This window comes from Halichoeres trimaculatus, unplaced genomic scaffold (assembly GCF_033239565.1).
Source record: "Halichoeres trimaculatus isolate MK-OKI-2021-1 unplaced genomic scaffold, fHalTri1.1 fHalTri1_scaffold_23, whole genome shotgun sequence".
Lineage (NCBI taxonomy): Eukaryota > Metazoa > Chordata > Actinopteri > Labriformes > Labridae > Halichoeres > Halichoeres trimaculatus.
In genome coordinates, this window is record NW_027437201.1 from 14,978,617 (window position 1) to 14,992,048 (window position 13,432).

Genomic DNA, 13,432 nt, shown 5'->3' on the forward strand with positions numbered 1-13,432 from the left:
CATCAAATCTCTTTCATCATTCTTGCATAAAACTCCTTTCTCTTGAAGTTTCATACCTTGGCTGGGAACTTGAGTATTCAGAAATATTTTTGATGATTAAGACATGTTGTTGCATCAGAACTTTGATCATAACAAGATATTACTCAACATTATAGAACCCACGAGGCTGAACAGCTGAATCAATAAGCTTAAACATTGATTTTTAGGTTTAATAAAACAAGGTTTTAAATCTTCATCCCTAATCCAGTAACAAACTTTTAAACATGACCAAATCTGAAATTTTAGAGTTCATAATGGGACTAGATACTACTTACTTTGTCCACAAGGAGCGCCAAGATCCAGCTTCTGTGATGCTGAGGTTACTGCCTCAGATTTTGGCGCCATTGTGCAATGACTTACTCCCACCATCACACCTCTGTGACACTTCTTTGCAAAGAGAAGCTGCCTTTTTTTCCTCCAAATGAGTGACTCATGTATATTTTATATGTGTAAACACCACTGGCACACACAGAACTGCTCACTCTGCAGTGCTGTGGAGAATTTCACCCTTTAGGCATTTTGTGAATTATAAACTGTCTTTCTGGGCTTTTTTGCAGATGTGCAATAGCTGTGCAATCCTCAAGTGACATCCCTGGATCTTAAATCAGATGTAAACACATGCAGAAATGTGAAAGTCAGGGACAGCTGTTGTGTTAGTACCTCGGTATTGGAGCTTCTGAGCCCTGTTGTTGGGGCAGTCTTTGCCCTGCATGCTGAAGTTGATGTTGGTGCGGATGCAGCGGTTGTTAAGCGGCTGGACAGGACGAACGTTGTCGCTCATGCTCAGGAAGATCTGAGATGGCTGGTTCTGACTCAGCAGCCGCAAAGAGTGCATCTAAGATGGAGACAGAGAGAGGCCTGTGAGTCAAAGTGGAGCCAGGAGTTTTGATCCACTGCACTGTTTTTCAGGCTGCATGGATGGAGGAGTTGACAAAAAGAAGAAGCTGAAAAGTTTCAGAGTAAAAGCCTCTGTTCCAGGTGACATGTTTCACTGTCACAGTGAAATCCTGGGCTGAGACAGTCAATCCCCTGTGCTCTCTGTGAGCTGTGTGTTTGCAGCTCAGGCTCACCTGCATGCGTGTGAGGTACACCGGCTTGTTCATCAGGATCCATGTGGCTGTCTCAAAGCACGGTGGGATGGTCATTGATCCGTCGTATGTGATAAAACTACTCGTCTCTGGGTAAATCTCCTCAATGTTCAGACCGGTCAGAAGATATGCATCATCTGTGGAAAAGGAAAAACAAGAGGAGATGAAAAGATGAATTCTTTGCTGCAGCTTCAGATAAACTGAACATGCCTCGTTCTGCAAAACATGTTCATCAGTCACATCTTCTACAGCCAGTATTAGAAAGAGCAGCATCTTTCCAGCTCTGTAACCCACCAAACAGACCATCAATCAGGTCTCTGGCTGCACAAAGCCTATAAGCTTGTGTTGCAATCCCAGTTGCATGAGTTATCTGAATTCTCCAACATCTTGAGGGAGCTTTTATTTTTAGATAAACATCATATGTCTGCATGATGCCATACGTGGGGATATGAAACCGATGCATCTTGAACTGATGCCAAAGGGACTTTACAGTGTCAGTATTTGCTGACCTGTTAATGAGAGCAGGGACACTGAGGCTGTGACAGATGGAGGAGCAGAGAGACACACAGCAGGAAGAAAGAGGCCTGACTTCAGCAGCAAACACAAAATAACTGGCAACGTCCTACACAAACGTACAACATATTTATCATTTTTTAGGGTTAAACCAGGCGTAGAAATATAACTGGCCTCTGGGAAAAATCTTCTTTTCACTGCATCCATTTAATTCCTGTTTTCCTGCTTCCAGAATTACAATTTCTACCACTTACATCCTCCTCTTAGTGTGCAGGTTGTAAACTCATCCGCCCCTCGACTCATCAAGCACCGAGCTCATCTGTCATAACAAATTTCTCTCACTTTCCTGCTTCACATATCATTTCCCGCTTTGTGAATGACAGGCTGTTGGTGTTGCAGCACAAAACCTCTTTTATTCAAACTGTCTGTTCTGTCAGGACGCTAATTAGACAGACTGCAGCTCTCTTCCTCTTCACACTCCAGCAGCACGCTCTCAAAAGCTTGTCATCCGCTCGGCCTCGCCGACAAAACGGACTGCCTGTTGGGACAAGGTCACTGTGATGGACCGCTGCAGCTTTATTGCTAATTCGACTGTGCTTTGAGTCATTATCGAACAGCACGATACGTCGAATTTAAGAGAAAAAAAAAGTCAAAACTTCACTCTGATTCATTTTATCTGCTGTTAGCGTCCCACCTCCTTCATAACACACAGCTCTGATACTCTGATCCTGTGGATGAGAAAAAATCTCTTTTTGGGTGGTGCATGAGCATCTTTGTGTGTACATGTGTGTACAAGAAGCCAGAAGCACTACTGACTGTTATAGAGATATGCCAGAGGACTCATGAGGGGGTGGTGTGTGTGTATGTGTGTGTGTGTCTATGTGTGTGTGAGTCAGCATATGTGAGACAGTGTATCTGAGGGACTTTTGACAGCTGTCAGATTCCATGCTCCTCTCTAGCTCCTCCGGCTGCACCCTGAGGACCTCCCCCCTTTCCTGTCTACGCTCCTCGCCTGCAGCCTCAGTACCTCAGAGACTCCTCCCAGCCACAAGAGGTCAGTGCGTTTATCTAGCCGCTCCTGCTCCCCCCATTAATCCAATTATTTGTCTCTTTTTTTCATGCTAGCCCCGGGCGATCTCCGTGCCGATGCTGCCTTTCCAGTACCGCAGTCTGGCAGAGAAAACCTCTGGAGAGCAGCTGTCGAACACGTCGCCTCACCAACTGCCTCCTCCAGCTATGGAGAGCTCCTGTGGTGGCATCTCAACCGGTCCTGCAACATCCCTTCAGATACAGCTTTCAAACTGACTTATGATGCTTTAACATTTAAAAAGCATTTGTTAAACAAAGCCCTCCTCCAAAGCAAAGCTGTATAATCAGCTATTAGATGTTGTGTCGAGCTCTGGATCTGACTGTCGAGATTGTCTGCCTGAAGCTGAACATGCATACAGGTGTAGAGAGATGGTAAAAATCTGCATAAGACATGCTAACAAGCCTGAAGAGTCTAGACGTGGAGTGTTTTTCTGCCCTTATACACTCCACAAACCTTGACATGCGTTGTGCTATGATTACTAAAAAGGACTTACTTTTATACGTTATTCTCGTGATGGTGTCTCTGTTCAGCATCCGGTTCAGGAATGAGTTTGAAGCCTCAGCAATCTGAATTAAAGACAGAAGCAGAGGGTTAAAGGAGGTGAGGTTATTTCTTAAAGTAAGGAGAGATCATTTCATGAATAAAGAGTCCATTGAATGTGAAAAAAATCACTTCACTCAGCTTGGTACCATCGACAATAACATCTAAACCCACTGATGGAGTCTCACAGTCAGGAGCTCATGCTCTCTGTTGTAGTGCTGCTTTGCCTTCTGGAAAATAACAGCTCCCACTGACAGGAAACTATTAAAGCAGCTCAAAGACACATTCTCCTGCCATGACAGAAATAATCCTTTCTTTTAAAGTAGATGTGTTGTTTTCTTGACCTAACATGAAGTTATACCACAGCAGAAAAAGTTTTCAATCATGCGCCATGACCATTCAAGATGTAACTTTAACTCTCATTCATAATTCTCACATTTAGATGATATTACACTCATTTGAACATACTCGCAGGTATAAAATCCATTTCTACAAAGTCTCTGTAATCTAAATTGCATAAAAAGTCCCTCTACAACTTTAGTTGCAAGAATTCCACCTTGTTTTGTTTCCTACATTTCTTTCATTAAGTCAAATCAAAGGAAGTAGAGATGCTGACTTGTGTTTGGAGGATTTTTCTCAGTAGGGTAAAAGCACTTCTTAGTGAAGGGTGAACTACGCATTCAAATAGTTTGCTTGCATTGTGGTCTAATAAAACACAAGGCCATGACATATTTGTCAGATGCAAGCAAACAATGAATCTCAATGAACCTGGCTCAAACTCCCTTGTGATTTTGCATATATTTAGTGTGCTGTGCATACATTAAACAAAGAAATATTTAACGGATACTTCAAGACTGATTCCACCATATGGCTGAGTCCTACACATGCTTGTTTGTGGTAATTGAAAAGCAAGTGTTTGCTTCACACTGAAGCCACGTTTCACCACAGCGACTGGAGGAATTAGCCATCTGGCTCAGCGATGTTCAAATGATCCCCTGCTTGCCTGTAACCAGTTGTGGAGTATTGTGCAGTTTCCCTGACAGAGGATGCTTGAAAGAACAGCTGAGGAGCATTAAGATGACATTTCTTTCCGGCAGCTGTGTGGAGTAAGAGGACACCAAGGCAGAGCAGTGAGGAGCTAATTGGGAAGAAGAGGGCGGCAACAATGGACGTGAAGATGGTTTTACTGTGTCACTTTTCATTAGTTGCCTTGGAAACACAAAGCTAATAAAGCTTGGTCTTACCATGAAAAATATAACAACACTAATGTCTGAGGCCTGAATCTAGTCATAGTAAAAATAAAAAGTAGAATTAACACATCTTTTATTTCAGCATGAGCCTCATGTTCTCTCTCTGGGAACCATGTTTTTTGGGTTTGTTTGGATCAGGTTACAGAGAATGGATCAAGATAGTCATTAAAATCCAATCCAGATATCCTGATGTCCCAGTCTTATCGTGCACCAAGACTTTGTCTGCATTATCTGTTGTACGATAAAGTTAAAGGTTCTGATGAACAGGACTGAAATCATGGATAGATAAGTTGACTTTCAGCAGAGGTGGGTGGATCGATCCAAATATCGGTAATATCGATACCAACGTTGGAATTGATATCCAAAGATACCAGTTAAAAAGACTGATATATTAGTTAAATTTTTTATCCTGAATGCACTGACAGCTGCAGTTTTATAAGTGGCGATGTGACTGTGTCTGTGTAAGTGCCGCTATGTCAGAGCGCTCCCCCTTCCTGATTTTTCATGATGCACCGTCAAGCAGCTCAGCGGCACCAGGGAAACAAGCAAACAGAAAAGACGTTTATCTATTTTTTTTTAAACATTTGTTCTAGTGTCATTATTCTTTATACTTTACTATTTTAAAAATGAGAGCAATATTGAGAGAATTTATATTCATATATAATAGTATTTTAGTCTTCAACTCTGTACCTTAAAAAAGACTTTGTTTTAATTCTACCTTATAGTGATAACTCTTTGCACTTTTTTTTCCTTAAAAAAAGAATTTGACACAACAATGTTTTGGAGAAAGTTTGTTTAGTTACTGTTGTATTGTTTCTGAACATAAATGTTCATCATGACACTGAAGTATTTTGTAGTCACCTTCAAAATTCTGTCCTGGGTTTTAACAAAATAATCAAAAGAAAAAAATTACAAAAACACCTTAAGGTCCGCAGTTTGATGGTACAGCAACCTTAAATATTAAGAAGTATTGGTATCGGTATCAGAATTGGTATCAGTATGGGTATCAGTATGGGTATCAGTATCTGTATCGGGATACTGGCCCTGTATTTATTCGGTATTGGATCGATACCAAAATTCACCGTATCACCCACCTCTAACTTTCAGGGAAAAAAGTGTCACGTCTTTATTACTTTATCCTCAAACACATTCATTTGTGATGTTTTATTACTTTAGACATCTAAATTATTGAGTTTAGGCATAATACTTTGACAAATCCTTAAGATGTTTGAGTTTTGACCACCAGAGCCTTAGCACGGTTGGATACCCACTTTAATCGGACACTCCTAGAGTAGTGGGCTCAAAAGGAGAACTTACAGAAATCTAAAAGGAACATTATGCTTCAGCACAAACTTGTTGCAAGAGCACAAGCATGCCAAAGCCCAATATTTGCTGGAAGGTTGCAGAGTGAAACCTCAGAACTTTCAATATTTTCATAATTTCAGTCCAGCATCATAACCTTTGACCTTGCATCATACTGGATTAACCCTGACAAGAAATAACACTGCTGATTGGCTCTTGATCAGTGGCGTGTCCAAAGGAGCAACTTGGGTTGCCATTTACCCATCTTGAATTGTGAGTGGCTGTCCTTGTTACAATTTATTAACTACGAATGTTTATTTGCCTTTGTAGAGGTGTACCTTATTTCAGAGCAACAATTCAGGCAGCTGGAAGCTGTCTTTGTATTTAAGGTGTCATAAATGCACAAAACAGAGAAGATACAACAAATCAAACCAAGAAAAAAACAAAAGAACAGAGTCACCAAAAACAGGATGTGATGTCAGAAAAGCTCTCTGATAAAGTGTTTCAGGAAGAGCTTTAAATGTCACTGAGTCAACTGATATTTATGTCATTTATTTGGTGAAGTCTAAGGAGCACGGGGCAGCTTCCAGGTGTGAGAAATTTGTTTCAAGGCAACAGAAACTCCGCACTTCATGTCCTCCACCTTTCTTTGACTCCTCTAGGTTCCCTGTTTCCTGCATCTTTTCCTACTCAGATTGTTGGTACGTTTTTTCTGGTGAAGCGATTAAAAGAAACGTTTTAACAGAAACGTGTTAGTCTGTGACCTGATCTCTGTCCTCTCACGCCTTCAGCAGCCACTCAAGCTGCTCACCAGTCTTCCTCCTTTCATTTTCTCTCATTGCTATCATTTCCTCGAAAAGCACCAGAGGGGATTCAGTCAATCTGTCTCTTTTTTCCAGGAACGTCTGCACATTAGGTGTGAGAGAAGTACAGATTTAGCACCATATGGCTCAATGTCAGATGGAGACAAGACAACCCAAAAACACATCGGGAGGATTTTTTCGTCTATTGATGAATGAGTAAACCAGGGAGCAGAATTCACTGTAAAAGCTGGCCTGGTGTCTCTCTTTCTTGTTTCCAATGGGGACCCCGTGTGGCTGCAGTCACCCCCTGATGTCCTTAATGGTACCACACGACTCCTCAATAGGGGGGCCTCCCTGGCATTCTGAGTCACAGCACTGGTATCTGGAGTCTAACAAGGCCGTGCAGAGCATGAGTCACAGAAAAGTGAGAGAAAAGATCCTAAGCTGTGAGAAAAAAAGGTGCTTAATGAGCACCTGCCTGCTCAGTGCTACTACTGAAGAGTCTGACCCAGTCAAACATGCTTAAGACAGCGCGGGAGGAGATACATTAGTGAAGAAGACTCAGAAGTGAGTGGGTGGTGTTGAAGAGAGTATCAGCATGATTTTAATCTCCTTGGATACTTCACATTTTTTATACTCATCGCTTTAACTTCCACAAATGAGGACCCGTCAGTGGGGAGGTAACACACTCCAATGCATCCTCTTCCAAGGTTGTCAAATTCCTACTCTGACAGGTGACTCATCTAACACAGTATCAAAACAAGGCTCTCAGTGACGTTGTTCATGGATTTCTGCAGAGGTGTTACGAAGGCCAATGAAGACAAACACCACATTGATAGCTGACGGTAACTTCCAGTAATTCAAGAAACAGCCACCAGCTGCAGCTCAGCTGTCAGTCAAAGAAGCCACACCCCTAACATTTAAATCTGAACCCATTTGCAATAACTATTTCCTGAAAAAGCAGCGTGAGTTATGTTCATCTGCAGGGTCGTCTCCCAGATCTCCACATCCACATCTCCTCTCTGCTCAATCCCCTGACTTCTCTCTCCTGCTGGTTGGAGGAGAGTCGACCCAGGTCAGCATCATCTCCACACTACACAGTGGTCCTATCGACATTGGGGAGCTAATTAGCAGCAAGCAGCTGAACTTCTCCGCCCTGGTATTTCTTAACGGAGGGCGTCGGCCGCCTCTCTGATCTCTGAGCCTCTCATTCAAGATGGAGACCTCTCATACAACAAAGAGACAGGGGAGTGCTGCCACCACCGCCTCTGACACAAAGCCAGGAAGCACAATGCTCCGCTCTGCAGGATAATTGGATTGCTAATTGTTTGTGAGATGTGAGCTCTTGAGCTGAACGTTTAGAAGATTTCAGGCAGACACAGAGGAGCAGGAGAGCGGAGCGATGTGCTGAGGGATAATTTGGCTCCTGACAGATTTCTTTTAAACCAATATGTGGATACGGGATGCAAACACAGAAAATCAGCCTATTTAGAGTCTAAAAGGTTCATGAGATCAGAATACTAACAAAGCAGAATCAACTCTGATTCAGTTAACCCTCGAAATACTGAAGGGGGGAAGTCTGCCGCCGTCTTTGTAGGTATTTCTGCTCCTCTTGGTCTCATTTTGCAGAACTTTTAAAAGCTAACATATCTGCATTTTCCAGAAATTTTGCAGCTGCCTTTGAGTTATTTAACTTTACAATGAGGCAAATGCGCAGAAAAGAACATAGGATGATAAAGGACAGATGTCTACCCTTGTTGTCAAAGGGTGAGCTAAGCTACGAGGGTCTGAAAAAGAGGGTTGCAGATATGACAGAAACTGGATCTTCTTCTTTTCAAAGGGTTAATAATTGAAACCTGAATGCTGAATGCTGCTGCTGCTGATGTTTCACAGCCTCCTTGTTTGTGCCCATCTCAGGCTTTTTGCGCTGAACCACTTAGACGAACACTTGGTCCATGTTTAATTGAGTCTCGTCTGTTCTGAACATGACGCTCTGCTCTGTTCCATTTTGCTCTGCTTGTTCCTCTCTGCACCGTATACTGTAGCTGCCCTGTAATGCTCCAACACTAATTACATCAGGTCAGGTTCCCTCTGCACCCAAACAAATTACCTTTAGAAGAAAGTGATGTAGCTCCTGCTGTAGATAGGGATAACAGTCTGCAAGGCTGTGCCAAAACGCCTCTCTAGCCTGGACTGTAAACTTTAATAAGTGGCATTAACATTTAGAGCTCTCTCTGCGGATTGGCTGGAGTGCAGGTTACAAGGCCTGCCTCCTTAAAATCAAAACAAACATTGTATAAATGTTTCTAAATCATGTTATGTGTCATAATGTATTTTTCCCAACCTGATATTACTAAGCATTAATTTTTTTTTGAGAATATTACTCTAAATGATCAGCTTGATGCTTTAACAGGGGTTTAATGTAAAGATAGACAGCTTCGTTGACAAATGAGGCTTCATGTACCAGGTTTTTAGAGTGCAAAAGGAGTACAACAAGAAATGCAAACACATGACTGCTGTTGACTTCAGGAATCTGCATGTTTTGGCGTGGAGAAAGGACACAATCCTGCTGCTCCATCAGCTGATTCCTGCTGCACAGACTCTGGTTGCACATCATAAGGGGTATTTTGGACTCATTGTTGCATAACAGGGATGTCACCTATCTTTATGTTATACAACCAGTCAACTGGGTGACTTCTGGAAGTCTTCTCTGTCTAATTATCCTGTTAGATTAAAACACAGTATCATCGATAATCCAAAAAAGTGTGGGCACCCAAAAAGTCACAGCATAGAAATTTAATGTTGTTATGTTGTCGTCAAACTAAACTAAATATGCACTATTGTGTTTATTTCTTTGTATCCTTTAGGAGAGCTTTGAGTCATCAGTATTGACGTCAAACCGATGCTCTCTGTTGGTTAAAAAAAGGCGCAGCATTGCACAGGCTTCAGACTGTGAATCAAATGTAGCTTGAGCTGACATAATTCCAAGGACCAGATTTAAGGATTTGAAGCATTTGAAGATACTTAAAGAAGACATTCATGTTGGTTAAATTAAACTACAATGATATACCAGCTTCTGTTGCAGAATCCAAAGAGGTATGAGTCTTACCGTCATGAATATAGACACTATGACCAGTCCATTAGGGCTTTTAGCAGCTTCTGTGTAGTTTGTGTACAGCTCGTGATTGTAGTGGATCAGCTGAACCTGGAACACACACAGAAAGAGGACATGTAGAGTTATTAACAGGAGATCAGACTCCACAGTGAGCACAAAGAAGTAGAAACCTTGGACTCTACAACCTTCCTGAAAAATCTATTTCTCACAAGCCAAAGGGTCCCTCATTTATCTAAATCCCCTCCGTGCTGCATCACGTCGGATAATCTAAAAGAAAAAATCAATACAGGATAATATCTCAGGCACCTAATGTAATGTAAGAAGATGATGTTCTGAACATTTTTACTCTCTGTGTGGATGTGGACAGATTCAGGGACAAGAAGAGTTTTCTTTGAGTAATTCATACAAAGCTGCTCTGCTTTCAGAGGTGAGAGCAGATAAACCGTCTCCCAGCATGAGGTTAATGTTTACTGACGCAGATGCTTCGTCCTCTCCAGCTGCTCTATATTCCTGCTTTTTTAATGATGTTTGGATGTGGGCAGGCGGTGCCTCTCAACTTCTCACTCATAAAAAGTGGGAACTGCTCCCTGGTTTGAAAAGTACTCCAACAAACAGCCTGTGAACAGAGAGTTCTGACAAAGACCAGCAGATGTCTGTCATTTTTTTATGGCTGTCCTCTAAAATATAGAAGATTTGGACCTTGAGTTGAGAGAGCCCTGAGGTGACTTTCGTTTACTTGACTGAATCTTTGCAGACTTGTCTTGTAGAAGTGACGGATGCAGAATAAATACATGACATAGAGACAGGTGATTCAAACCCGTAAACAAATCAGTGAATGCTTTATTATGGGCTAACGCGCCAAATTAAGTAGAGATGCAACCTTTTATTGTTCAGTTTTAAAACATTTATTAGGGACATGTTTAAAAATTCAGACTCATTCAAACTGAGTAAGCCTCATACTGAGAATCTAAACCTGTTTAAAGGAATACATTTTTCCAAAGAAAGCATTTTTCATAATTCTTCGTAGTCACATAATATGTTTAAGGGCTGCCAGCTGAGCAGCTTGCTTCAGTCTTTTACTTTTAACATGATTTATACTAAATGAAGCCTCCCTGCTCGCTTTTCAAACCTTCAAGACACAAAAAGAGTTGAGGATCATTTCTTCTGCAGTTCCGGTGTTTCTCTTTCCAGTGTCATCTCTTTTTAGGACTTTCAGTTTGGTACCTGTACAAAGCTTATGGTTAACTTTGTGAGGTATTAAGCTGCTCTCTGCTGTTTCCACATAGTAAACCACCATTTTTAAAAAAGAATTTTCAAAAAATGCATGAATAAAACAGACGAGAGAACGAGCTGCACAAAAAAATGAATTCACCTTTAGAATGCTACATGCTTTTATTTTATGTTTTACAAAAGTTGTGTTATACTGTGCAACATGACAAATTTGAAAGCATTTAACATAAGAATGGTTTCCTTTCTTTTTCTTTGCCCAATAGCTTACGTGCTTTCCCACCCTGAGGAACCGTAACCTTAAATGTTTATTAGGAGATCCTGGTTAAATATCTTGTGCATTTTTGGACTTAATCAACAAAAAGGTTAAAGGTAGGTCTCCAGGATTTTCCTAAAGAAATAAAATTTCATCTTTTACAGGAATAATCTTGTTAGTCATATGGAATTTCTGTACATGTGTCAGTGTCTGTGTCTGCATCAAACCCCTCCCCAGCCTGTATGTTGATTCGTTTTTTGTTTTGGGATGTTTTGGGTGGAGAGGAAGCGTGGTGACTTTGCGTGTTGATTGGCGAGTGGAAGAGGCTGAGCAGCTAAAATAGTGGCTGTAGCACAGAGAAACAATCAAACAACCAAAGTGAAACAAGATGCCAAACAAGACGCCAAACAGATAAAGCTCTTTCCTACACGAGGGTGAAGCTTGGCTAGACTTTCACTTGTTTTCAGGCACTTTGGAGTGCAGGGGATGAAGAGCTATGCAAGTTGGCTTTCGACTGAGCAGATTTGAGTCAAATACCCGTGATTAGCTTGTGCTAACATACCAAGACGAGTGCACGGTTATCAAGTCTCTCCCATGTAGCAATGCTATGCTACAGATGGTTACTGGGCTAGTGAGTTTGTTCATGTAGCTCCGGTCAGAGGCAATGGGTGTGCGCTGCCACTGGCACTGAGCCAAGGAGGAGGAGCCCAGTTTGAATGTTGTTCTCGTAAACGATGTACTTTGAGTTAATGAGAAGATAATGTAAGCACATTTCACTGCCAAATATCCAATTCTTTATCACTGAAGTCCTATTTTTTCACTAAAACTATAAACTTAACACTTCTTGTTTTCCAATTCAAGAAAATATGTTCAATATCTTAACCTAAATTAACCACTGTTGTGCTTTAATGCTGTAATGCTTCTTTAATTCAACACTGAAAATAAAGGCAGTAAAGCATATTTAAAACACAAAGGGGTCGTTCCTCCCTCTGCCTCGATAAACTTCTCCACCTCTCTCGTCAGCAGAGCGATTGGCACAAACTGTACTGCAGAATATAAATAAACAAATGTAAGAGGAGAGTAATTATGAAATGCTCGATCAGGGAGCGCAGAGCGACAGAACGTCTATAAATGCAATCAAGGAGAGAGAGGAAGTGATTAGGGCCCTGCGTTGATCTGATTAGATTTTTAGGTGAGAGCGGCAGAGGCGGCCAAAGGAACTCATCCACACTCCCTCAATGACAAATTGCACAAAGTTTGCTGCTGGTGGGCAATAAAAGGCCAGCGTGGGCCATAATAAAGTGAGGAGATGTGCCAAATGGAGGAGCAGAAAGAGGGAGAAAATAGAGGTGGTAATTAGATACAGAAACAGAGGAAGACAGAGCCAAAGAGAGGAGGCTGCAGCTCAGCATCATTTATCACAGCGTCCCTGTGTTCACACTGACTCACACTAACTGCTGAACACGCTAACACCTCAGCGTCTCTCAGGTACACTCCATTAAGACCCAACCATAACAATCTGTACCCGCTGCCTCCTGAAGCCAGCGTAACGCTGACCGGGACAGGACAGGTCCTTTAATAAGGTGTGACAGATGCTGTTAGTCCAAATTACAAACTGTGCTCAATACAGCTCATCTCAGCCGAAGCCTTTATTGAGTCTGCTCATCAAACTCAGATCAAATCTGTTTAGAATCAGCTCTAATTGTTTCAAAGAGTTGGTTAAAAACTTTCCTGCCTCTTGTTTGCTCCAGCTCCGGGGAAACTTGGACGGTTGAGGAGGCTGGATGAACTTTAGTGCTGCTTCCTGCTACGCTGAGCTGAGCGGTGCCCAGATTGATGAGCTGTTAGCTGGGATCTGTACCAGGATTCCTCTATGAGATGATTGTACTTGTCTTTTTTTAAATAGATGCAAAAAGAAGAAAGGGTGATTATTGGTTTGTTGCAATCCTGAAATAACATTCAAAATGGTACAAAGTGATTGTTCGCATGTTTAGCTCTGTAAAGACTGGGTTCAAATCTTTTACTGAACCAAAAAAAACAAAAAGAAAGCATCCAAGCACTTAAACTTTACATGGAAACACCACTAACGGCTCTGGAATATGTAAAAAGCTTGTTGTAATGCTTCTTTTAGCTGCAGCACACACATGCTAAGCTGACCACACTGGATTCAGAGTGAAGGGTCAATTCTGCTCGATCTGTGTGTGTGGGT

General features: G+C 41.7%; 1 protein-coding gene across 4 annotated transcripts in view; it reads right to left on the minus strand.

The window, feature by feature from the left end:
• Positions 1 to 13,432, minus strand: part of ca10a (carbonic anhydrase Xa) — a 437,188-nt gene that overhangs the window by 2,940 nt on the left and 420,816 nt on the right. For all 4 annotated transcript variants that reach the window (XM_074663964.1, XM_074663962.1, XM_074663963.1 and 1 more), the window contains 4 exons: positions 9,735 to 9,830; positions 3,224 to 3,296; positions 1,110 to 1,264; positions 700 to 874 (listed from right to left, as the gene is read on the minus strand). In XM_074663964.1, coding sequence (XP_074520065.1) covers positions 700 to 874; positions 1,110 to 1,264; positions 3,224 to 3,296; positions 9,735 to 9,830 — 499 coding nt within the window. The remainder of the gene's footprint in view (positions 1 to 699; positions 875 to 1,109; positions 1,265 to 3,223; positions 3,297 to 9,734; positions 9,831 to 13,432) is intronic.